Genomic DNA, 11,424 nt, shown 5'->3' with positions numbered 1-11,424 from the left:
GATGTCCTAAGATTGCAAGGCAAGAACAGATTCTAGGAGACTGAGAACTATCACTAGTTCAGGTTCAAAACATCGGAGTTGGAAATGCTTTATCCCAGACACAGGCCATGAAGGGTCATGGGTCTACCCCAAAGTATTGGGTCTCTTTCTCAAGATGAGAACATTGGGAAGGTCCTGCATTGAAGTTCAGGTAGGTCCTTCAACCATCCAAGGGGGGGAAATGTCAACTTTTAAATATATAAACTTACTTTTGGAGACAGGGCCTCACTCACACTGTAGCCCAGGTGGACCTGGAACTTAACAGGTAGCATAAATTGGCCTTGAATTCATGGCAAATGTCCTGCATCAGCCTCCCATGTCTGTGAGCTATCATGCCTCGGCCTAATTTTTTCAATTTGTATTTGTGAAGAACAGTGGTATGAATTTAAAAACAAGGGAAAACCAAAGAGAGTAGACAGAAGCGTCTTCCTTTTCTGGTTTGGCAAGCAAGCCCTCTCTTTCCTGAGAGCATTAAATGTGTCGAATTCACGATCCTTCACACATCCAGGCAAATACACCTAACTGCCTTCACCCCTCTTTATAACACATACACACCGGCCCCTCACTTATCCCAAGGGACATTTACTTACCTGAGAGTGGCTCCCTCAGTCTTAATCAATTCTCCATTTTCTATATACACGTACTGCTGTTCTCCATTTCCTATAATTTCTTCTTTCTGAGGAGTCCGTGGAAGTTTTTTAATGCAATAGGTGGTGTCTAGTCATGAAACATGTAAATATATTAAGTTACACTCTAAATATTCGGTTTTTGAAGAGATCAGCGTTCATACAGGCAATACCCACTAACGGCTACATAAAACACTGGCACTAAGACAACAGGGAAACAGGAAGATTGAAGCTGTGCACGCACAGATGAAACTAGTTTACCTTTTCCCAGAGCATTTTATTTTCCCATGCCCCTGCAGGTCACATAAAAGCCTCTGTGATTTTTCTAGTCATTCCTATTCTGTGCAGAAATTTCAAAGTAGTTCTCCAGCATCTCAGCTAGCATTTGACACCAGGGAGGTGATGAGGAGACAGTCTGCTGGAACGTGAGCACTTTTCTCTATGTAGGTGCCCACTTAACAGCAAGAGAGTCACAGCAGGAGCTCATAATAAGACCGCCTGTGCTGTTAGTGCTGAGAGGGGCCCTGGAGGCTAAGACAGTAAACCTTTAAGATAAATTTAACTCACGCAACTCCTCACTGGTAGACAGGAAATCAATACTTTACTAATCTGCAGTATGAGTCATTTAACCAGGACAGCGAGTACAGTGAACAAAAGTTCTTAAATCCTGACATAGCTGGGCAATGAATCGTTCACATGGGACAAAGACCTATAGTGAAGACTGCTGGAATCCCGAAGAGACAGCCCAGCTAGGAAAAGCAACAGCAGTGCAAAGAATGTGCTACGGAGACAGGATTCAGGGCTGGGACAGAAGCTGAGCTATGATATACAGGGCAAGTGGGATGGTAGAGGTACAGGGTGCAGCATCAGGAGAGGTGTGGAGACGGGAGTGGGTGGGGTGTGGGTGTGTCATAGCATGACTGTCTTGTTGTGCAGAATACTGTTGGGAAGGATGGAGAAGAGTTCTACAGGCAAGATGAGCTGACAGGACAGAGGAATTTAACCTCGGCCACTGTACAGTCTTTACTAAGATACAAGATGAGCTGACAGGACAGAGGAATTTAACCTCGGCCACTGTACAGTCTTTACTAAGATACAAGATGAGCTGACAGGACAGAGGAATTTAACCTCGGCCACTGTACAGTCTTTACTAAGCTACTGTGACAGTATGAACGGTCAGTGTGGCAGCTGGAAGTGGTGAGGGTGGAGGGGAAGATGGAGCAGAACCTGAAGGGACAACTGTAACAGTCTAACTGGAAGATACACAGGTCAGGGCAATGGTGCTGGAAACAGAGGAGACACACATTGACAAGTTACTGTCTGGGTTTTAGTTTTGTTTTTATCTTGTTGTTCCTGGACAGGGTTTCTCTGTGTAGCCCTGGCCATCCTAGAACTCGCTCTGTAGACCAGGCTGGCCTCAAATGCAAAGATCCGCCTGCCTCTGTCTCCAGAGTGCTGTGATTAAAGTGTGGCCCATACTAATTCCTTTTAATTTAAAGGTTTGTTTTTATCATGTGTGTCTGTGTGAATGTATGGCACACATGTACAGTGCTCATACAAGCCAGAGACAGCCTCTGAGCACTCGGAGCTGGACTTACATAGGTGGTTATGAGTGCGCTGAGAACTGAACTCAGGTCCTCTGGAAGGGCAGGGCACACTCAACCACTGAGCCAAATCTCCTGCCCTAAACTGGTTGTTTTTGAAAAAAAAAAAAATCTGTCATCAGATTTTTACTCTGTCTTGCCAAAGAAATTGTATACATGGCACTTATGGCCTATAAAATACATGTAGCTAAAAAGCAAATACTGGTAGCCAGCACTGAAAACTACTTGACCATATCTGCCCTACCGGTAACTGAACAGTAAAGCAATGCGGAGCAGGGCAAACTACAGTACAGCCAAAGGGAATAGAACTGCAGTGACTGAGGACTTAGAGGAGAAAACCAGGATGATGCCGCAGAGCATCATGGGACCATTTCAGTGTCGACCAGCCCGCGTCTGCACAGCCTGTGCGGCTTCAGTCGTGCCCAGGAGGGTGGACAAGATCTTTCTCAAGACAGCATAAAAATGTTAGCAGCTATAAAAAGTTGTGTCAAATTTCTCTTCTACTTTCTTTATATCAACTAAACGGCAATTATACAGGTATTTGTTATTTCATATAGAACCTAAAACTATGGCTCTCTTAGAGCAATCCCAAAGGCAATGTTATGCAACGCTCTCAGGGTGTCACCTGTCACGTGGGGTCCAGTCTGTCGTTTGTCACCTGCGGCAGCAGGCTGGTGTACTTTGGACGAGGGCGGGTCAGTCTGTAGAATGAAAGCTCCCTGACAAACATAGTCACTTTGTTCACAGTCCCTGCTCCGTAGTGGGCACCCGAATGTCTCAATCTAGGAACGTGGTAGCAGGGTAAAGAACAGGTAAATTCTCAGTACTACCCAGGTTTGGAGGGAGGAAATATCGATACGCTGCTATGTCGCCCAGATCTCCATATATCTTAGCAACCGTCTTAAAGTTCTTAAGGCCTGACGATCTGCTGGGAACAGACAACAGCAGTGACAACCTTGCAGTGCCACGGGAAGCGCTCGGTGCAGCGCCTGACTATAGCAGATGCAGAACGGTGGTTGGTTCCTGTGTCTGGACCTGTAGCTGTCACCCAGACTAAACTAAAGCTCAGCTTTATCACTGGGGCAAAGGAAGAGAGAGGATTTGAGAGAAAGCAGCTTTCCATGTCACCTCTGCTAAAGTTGACAGTATTCAAGTCATATCAACTTAAGAAAAAATTAAATATCAACATAGGTGAGAACTTAAATTATAAATTATTTCTCAAGCATAACCTTCCTCAGTGAGCTTAATGCTTTCTGCTTACCATTACTGATATTTTCACAAATATCTACTATGCCTCCAGAATGATCGCGATGCCAATGAGTCACTAGGATTTCTTGGATTGCGGTGTCAAACTCGACCAAGGCTTGCTTTAAACAGCTGATATATTCTGGAACTGATGGCTCTCCAGTGTCAATAAGGATTCTCCTGCAAACGACATGGAAGACAATCACAATTGGAACCTGGAGTTCACATTTTTTATACAGGTAACTTGCATTATATTTGGAGAAAATATACATTTTTGCCTTTAACATATTACTTCAGTTTGAAGTAATCTTTTTTCTTAAAAGATTTTATTTATTTGTATACAGTGTTTTATCTGTATGCTTGCTAGCCAGAAGAGGGCAACAGATCTTATTACAGATGGTTGTGAGCCACCATATGGTTGCTGGGAATTGAACTCAGGACCTCTGGAAGAGCAGTCAGTGCTCTTAACCTCTGAGCCATCTCTCCAGCCCCCAGTTTGAAGTAATCTTACTGAGAGAGAGTTCTTAGAACGGAATTACAGCTAGATGTAAATGTGAACCAGGGCTGTCAGAAGTGATCTGGAGCCCTGGCACAGCAATGAAAGGAAACAGCGCCACTCCAACTGCGTTCCTAAGGCGGGCATTTTGTCATTAAAGTCAGAAGTTAGACAACCTGCCTGCTGTAGTCACTCTGCAATAAACGGGTAGAATCAGCATTCAAACTCCGGTTTTTCTGATTCCAGAATATGTGTTCTTATCTACTCTGCCTTCCAGCTGGCTTACAAATTCTTCAAGTATCTCATAAAATTTGACTTAACAGCACCCTTAGAGCAACGCTGTCTTCTCTGTGGGTGAAAGGAGACATTTATAGACTATCGTTAGGATCACGCTGGCTTACTAAATTAGAGGCCGTAGATTCCCCTTAATAACTGCTCGCTGGCACTGAACAGCTGGCTAGGTTTCCAGTACCAGGTATAGTTTCCCTCTTGTTGAACAGGCTGATATCCACAGATACACACCCCCACCCAGCCCCCGTCATGGAAAGTTCTCTTTGCAACAGATGGAGACCACTTTAAAAAAACCCACAACCAATCAAAACACAGAGTTGTAGAGCCCAGTACTCATGGACACATCTACAAGACACTCCCATACCTAAAGCTCAGAGAATACTGTAAAAGAGGGGGCAGAAAGATTGTAACTGCCAGAGGACCTGGGAGTTTGCTATGAGATTGTCTCCTAGTAGCATCAGAAGCTATATCCATACAGCCTCACGCACATAACTGCCCAAATGTGGGCTGAACAGGGATGGTGCCAATAGACACAACAAAATAGATGGAGAAAAGCCCACACGAGGCCTCAACCCTATATAAGAATGATAGGCAAGTGAGGAGAGCTGGGAGTGGGAGAGGTGGGCTTCCCCCGGGAGAGAACATCAGTTGGTTGTCCAGTGCCAAGCAGCCTGAAAACACACACACAAGTGAAAACACACATACAAGAATATTACATAGAAGGAACAGGTCATATTTAGGAACATGTGTGTGTGTGTGTGTGTGTGTGTGTGTGTGTGTGTGTGTACGTACACGTACACGTATGCTATAACTATTGGTGAAAAAAAGAGGTCATGAATTTGAAGGAGAGTGAGGGAGGCCACAGAGAAAGGTTTGGGGATGAAGAGAGAAATGTAATAATAGTAATGATGATGATGATGATGATGATAGACAGCAGGAAGAGAAAGGTCTTTGATACAAAGAAGATGGTTAAACACAGACAGACTACACTTACCTGTGTCCCCACCAAAGAAAACGCCCAGCCTGTGCCTGCAGAGTGAGATGCAAACGTGGAAAGGCAAGAGAGGGCCACAGTAACAGAAAAAAAAGAGACGTCAAGAAATAACCGAATGTTAGCTTTACAAAGGAAACAACAGGCTCCCAACTTAAGAGTCCTGAATGAAGAACCCCCACCACTGGCTCTAGTGCAAACAAAAGAGGAAACTAGACTGGAAATCTACATGTGACCAGCAGACACTCCAAGGCACTTGTCACTACTGATGCCTCCACTCCTACTTTGAGATGAAGGAGGGTACCCGTATGTAGTTGGGCTTTTTTTTTGGGCCACCAGCTCACAAAAAATGACATGGGAACTTATCATTAATTATGAAAGCTTGGCCAATAGCTTAGGCTTGTTTCTAACTAGGACTTATAACTTAAATTAGCCCCTATTTTTAAATCTACATCCTTCCACGTGCTCGTTACCTCACCTCCATTATGTGCACCCTCGTTATCCCGCGTCTGGCTGCTGACTCTGCCTTCTTCCCAGCATCTCCTCTGCCCAGAAATCCTGCCTAGCTTTTTATTAATCAGAGTAACACATCTTCACAGAGTATAAAAAGATAATGGAATATTTTCTTTAAATTTGCCAAATACAAAAGGACTGAACATTGTAACTGTAAATGCAATTCTTACCTGATAATTGTTCTTATTGTATATAGTTTTACTGTGTTAGAGTTAAAACCTTTCATTTTTATTTAGACAAAGGGGAGAAATGTTGTGGAATATTTCTTTACACTATGTGAAGATGTGTCACTGTGGCTGGTTTAATAAAAAGCTAAACGACCAATAGCTAGGCAGGAGGAATAGCAGGGACTTCTGGACAGAGAGAGCTCAGGGAAGAAGAAAGTAGAGTCACCAACCAGACACAGAGGGAACAGACATGCAGGAAGAAAGGTAAAAGTCGTAAGTCATGTGCAACATGTATATGAATAGAAATGGATTAATTTAAGTTATAAGAGCCAGCTAGAAACAAGCCTAAGCTATCGGCTGAGCTTTCATAATTAATAATAAGTTTCCATGTCATTATTTGTGAACTGGCGGCCCAAAGGGGAAAAAAATCTATCTATAGATACCTTTCATTGCTCTTCTAGGGGAAGCAGAAAATTTGGTACCTACTGCATTTCCCGAGCTCAGAGATGCCATCACTAACCAGTCAAGCAAGGACAACCTCCACAGACTAATGACGTTCATGACTGCCAAGCCAGCTCTGCAGAAAATACAAAAAGAAATCCTAAACAGAGGAGGAATCAGGAGTTTCAGTGCTGAAAGTACAGAAAATAATAGATTTCCTGAGTAGAATAGAACCCAGTAAAATCCAGAGGATCAACAAAACAAAAAACCCAAACCCCAAACCAAAAACATAACAAAATAACGCATAGGTTATCTAGAAGAAATAGACACATTCTTGCCTACATCCATAACAAAGAAATTTCGGCCTAGCAATAAACACATCTACTAAGTAAACTCTACTAAACCTTCAAAGTGCAGTTAACATCAGTGCTTCTCAAACTGAAAGGAAACTGCCAAACTCATCTCAGGAATGGAACCGCCCTCCTTAGCCCATCAGTAATTAAGATGTCTTGCTAAGGTTCCCTCTCAGATGGTTCTAGTTTGTGTGTCAAGTTGACATAAGACCAGCCAACACAAACACTGTAATATGATTTTCTTCATGATAAAATTTTGTTGTTTTTAATGGGTGCTTTCTTCGAGCTTTCACTAGATCCTCAAACATTCCTATGGGGTGGGTACTGTGAAGGCCACTGTAGAGATAAGCATGCTAGGGAGATAGCCATATCCTTCCAAGTCTTGCCACTAACAAACAGGACTCTAACGTAGGTAAGATAGATGATCATGGAATGTCCAACCTAGTTGATAAATCTACAATACAATCCCTACACAGAGGCTCAGAGAACACTGGGGAGCAGGCGGAGGGGGGTGGTTGTAAAAGCCAAAGACCCAGGATATCTGCTGCAAGACAGTGTTGTCTGCATCTAACAGGTAACCTGCACTCATGAAACTTCAACAATATGATCGTGCAAACAAGACCTGAAAAATGACAACACAGCCGACGTGTTAATGTGGATGGAAGAAATCTCACAATGCCTCACTCCTAGAAAAGAGGCAGGCGGATCTCTGTGAGTTCGAGACCAGCCTGGTCTACAAGAGCTAGCCAGTTACAGGACAGGCTCCAAAACCACAGAGAAACCCTGTCTCGAAAAACCAAAAAAGAAAAAGAAAAAGCGCCATAGGTAACTGTCAGCTGCTGAGAGGGAGAATCAAGCTTTCCCAGGGAAGAAGCCTAGACTAGGTGATTCAGTTCTAAGTGGTCAGCCTTAAACACACATCCAGATGTACGAGCAATGCTAAAGGGACTTGGCAGATGTATTGATACATGTAGATATGACTAAATAAAAAGAGGCCATGAATTTGAGAGAGGAGAGACACAGAAAAGTGGGAGGGAGCAAATTATGTAAATATAGTGCTTACATATGAGCTTCTCAAAATAATATCCCCTCCAAAATATTCTAAATGCTATGGCTTTTTTCTATTATAATACACAAAGTCTGTCTTCAGAGTATGTACAATTTTGATAGGAAAGGTTAGAATTTCAGTGACGAGAGGTTTTTGAACAGAGGAAGAACGTGACAATACCCTGGAAAATGCTTACTGACTACCTGCATATTAAATATCAAAGTAGGTCTCCTAGGGATTTAGCGACTTATGATATCTATAAAGTGATGAAAACAAGGCAGGATGAACAGCTAAAGCTGTCAGTACTCCAAGAATTAAAAAAAAAGCAAAAGTTAAGAGAAAAATGTAACAAATACTCTGGAAGTATTCACAATACTCCCACTGCTGTGCAAGACTGCTGGAGTCCAGAAATAAATCCCGGCTGTGTTACAATGGGATGGCTATGTAGAAAAGGAAGAAAGCATAATCCACAGCCTGGAGGGAGAAAGAGATGCCTCATCTGGGATGCCAGGAAGGTCAGCATTGCTGGACCAGAGCCTTCTAAGGTGAGTAAGATGGCTACATTGAGGGAATGGATGGACTGAGGGACAGAAGTAGAGGCAGAGAAGCCAGGCAGCAGGCGAATACAGACGTCTACCAGAAAGAACTGGCTGATAATAATCACAGATTTCCAAGACGGCTTAGATGTGTGCCAGGAGCAGGGAAATGTTGGTGAGAGTGGTTAAGCATTTTGTTTGCTCAAATCCACGGATGGTTCTGTCTCGAATGACAGGGACCACCAATTCAAGGGCTTGGGCTTAACTTTAATAGGAAAGATGAGCTCATCTTGAAAAACTGATAATGCAGGAGATTTAAGAATACATCCAACTATGAGTCTGATGAAGTTGGGCTTCTGTTTAAATTTGAGTATTATTAATAAGCAGATGCTAGGCGACACCAAGGAAGCAGGTGAGATCACCTGAACAATAGTGAACCAATACGAGCATGTATAAGTTACTTCTGTCATTGCTGTGACACAATGCCCAGCAGAAATGACGGAAGGAAGGATTTATCTGTTTCAGTTTGAGGATACAGGCCATCCTTGAAGGGAAGATGTGAGGGCAAGAACCACTCTAGCTCCGGCAGCAGGAGTGGCAGCTGGTCATATTTTGTGCATAGCCAGAGGCAGAGAGAGAGCGAGAGAGAGCCAGCAGAATACTTGGTGATCTACTTGTTTTCTCTTTCTTGAATTCAGTTTAGAACTTGAGTACATGGTATATTTTTGCTATTCAGGGAAAGGCTTGCTCTGCCTTGGCTACACCACTCTTGAAGTCCTTCCCAAAAGTGTGTATTCTAGGTGACTTTGAATTCAGTAAAGTTGACCATCATGATTAATCATCATGAGAGGCTAGGATAGGCAGGCAACGTAGCTTAGTGGGTGAGTGTTTGCTCCCAACTCTGACAACCCGAGTGGGATTCTTGGGATAACAGGGTGAGAGGAAAGAGCTCTGGGATATTGATATCTTCTGATATCAATATTCCAACCATGTTGTGTGAGTCCACACACATACATACAAAGACAATACACAAATACGTGTAGTTTTAAAAATGGAGTTAGGGTTGCAGTTAGAGGAATGTGAAGTTCTGTAAAGGTGGAGAACGTGAGAAAAGCAGGGAGAGGATGCAGCATGAGCAAATCCAAGAGGGACTGGTGAGAGGGTCCCAAAGTTAGCGGAAATGAAAATTTGAGTTCACCGATACAGAGGCCACCTATAACCTTAGAGCTTTTTGTGCAGTGGAACAGCGGACACAAATCTTGGAACACCTAACTTGGACCCAGTTAACTTTTGTATCTAGTCACCCTTCAGTTTACGATGAACAGCGTCATCTGCACGTTAATTATGTTAGCTTTACTTATTGCTTAAATAACCCACAGAAATAAAATTATAATGTAAAAAGCTCGAGTGATCCCACTGGGCATCATTCTTCGTCACTGTTAAGCTGGTTAAGATGGGAGACTATGGATCCGCTCTCCATCAGTTAGCTTCGGTTTATGTCTCTCTCAGCAGAAGCGTTTGTGTTACACTGAGTGTGACTGAGAGTTTAAGGGTACCGTGTGTATTTTTCCACAGTTTAGTCTCTAAATGCAAACCAACTTCTTTCATCTGGTTTTCATATAAAACCAGCCACTATTTTAGCCCACGAAGAAAAGCGGGTTGTGTTGAATTTACTGGGATCAATCCACCCATTTCCCACAGGATGCTCTCCTAAGGAACTCTCTGGGGTGATTGGAACTCTCTGCCATTTCGATCTTAGGTACTGACTTCAGGATGGGTTTTAAATAACACACTGAAGAGAATGCCTGGGAACTCACTGGGCTGAGGACAGCCTAGCTCAGACTCTCCGATGCTTCGTTTTCTAACCCTCACAAGAGTGCAGGAAGTCCAAAGGACCTGTACTTGACTCTGGCCTTGTTTTGCCTGCTTGAAATACTTCCATTTCTTTACAGTCGGCTGCTTGTGGATCTCTTTTACTCGAGAAGGGTAAATATAGTAGAGACTTCAGATGTAAACAAGCTCTGCTTGCCATGCGCAATTAGAAATAAAAGTAAAGGGAGTTAGTTTCTCCTACTCATGGGCTGGGTTGCTCTTTCTGTTTTACAGACTTGGGTTGAATTTCGGAAGTAAAATTCTGCCCTCTACTGTAAGGAAATGGCTTCAGCACTGTCACAGATTTCAGGAAGGAAGGCTCTGGGTAAAATATAAACAGAGAAGCAGATACTGTAAACTTTTGGGGCACGGGGGTAAGGGCCTTGCTATATGACCCTACCAAGTCTGAAAATGGCTATGTAGACCAGGATGGCCTCGAACTTGTGGCCATCCTGCCTGTGTACCCTCCTGCCTGTGCCTTTCAAGCTCTGGACTGCAAGCGTGCACCAACACACCGGCTCTCGTAAACTAACTCCAGGAAATCCCAGTTCAACACGGGCACCCTCCGGGCAGCCAGACAGCAAGCAAACCGTGAATCAGCAGCGTGAAGTCTGTGCTTTGCTCAGGCTCCGTCGTCCGCGGAGCTCGGGGACCGCGCTGGCTGCGGGGAGGGGGCGTTTACCTGCTGCCGGTCCCCACCAGGTACGTGTTGGTGCCTTGCAGGGTCATGGGACCCGGGTTACAGCCCAACACGCGCACCACCCGACTGGACAGCCGCTCGATGCGCTGCAGAGCGGTGGCCATCTTCAAGCCGGCCGGCGACTAGATTCCCTGTCTCCCCGTGCACGGCGAGCCCCAGGCCCCGAGGGTAGGGCGGCGGTCACGTGACACCGCGGGAGGCGGCCCGGAGCTGATTGGCGGGGGCGGGGCCTCCGTCACGTGACGGGCCCGGCCTGACTGGCGGCGGCGAGAGATCGTTCCGGGTGGCTGTGGGCTGAGGTGGCCTGATGAGGCCTGGCGGGGCCTGAGCAGCTCTGGGAGCCTCTGTCGCGGAGCCTGGTGTCTCTTCGGACTTTGAACCCAAGTAGTCTGGCATCTTTATGACTTTAGTTCATTGGAAAGTTAACTTGTGAGGGAAAGAAGGGTTGGCAGGTATGGGGGTAACTGAGTCCCAACCCAGGAAGGAATGGCAGGCCAGGTCT

The 11,424-nt window shown here is 44.6% G+C and overlaps 1 protein-coding gene across 1 annotated transcript in view; it reads right to left on the bottom strand.

Annotated features, from left to right (window-relative positions):
* Lactb2 (lactamase beta 2) overlaps window positions 1-11,094 on the bottom strand; it is a 41,250-nt gene extending 30,156 nt beyond the window's left edge. Inside the window, exons 1-3 of the mRNA XM_005361878.3 lie at window positions 10,905-11,094; window positions 3,531-3,694; window positions 630-756 (exon numbers count right to left, since the gene is read on the bottom strand). Of these exons, the coding sequence (XP_005361935.1) occupies window positions 630-756; window positions 3,531-3,694; window positions 10,905-11,026 (413 nt within the window). The 5' untranslated portion in view covers window positions 11,027-11,094. The remainder of the gene's footprint in view (window positions 1-629; window positions 757-3,530; window positions 3,695-10,904) is intronic.
* Window positions 11,095-11,424: the final 330 nt, after the last annotated feature.

Source organism: Microtus ochrogaster, linkage group LG5 (genome assembly GCF_000317375.1).
Source record: "Microtus ochrogaster isolate Prairie Vole_2 linkage group LG5, MicOch1.0, whole genome shotgun sequence".
In the NCBI taxonomy this organism is placed as follows: Eukaryota; Metazoa; Chordata; class Mammalia; order Rodentia; family Cricetidae; genus Microtus; species Microtus ochrogaster.
Note: the sequence above shows the minus strand (reverse complement) of the source record. Positions and strands in the feature narration are given on the sequence as shown.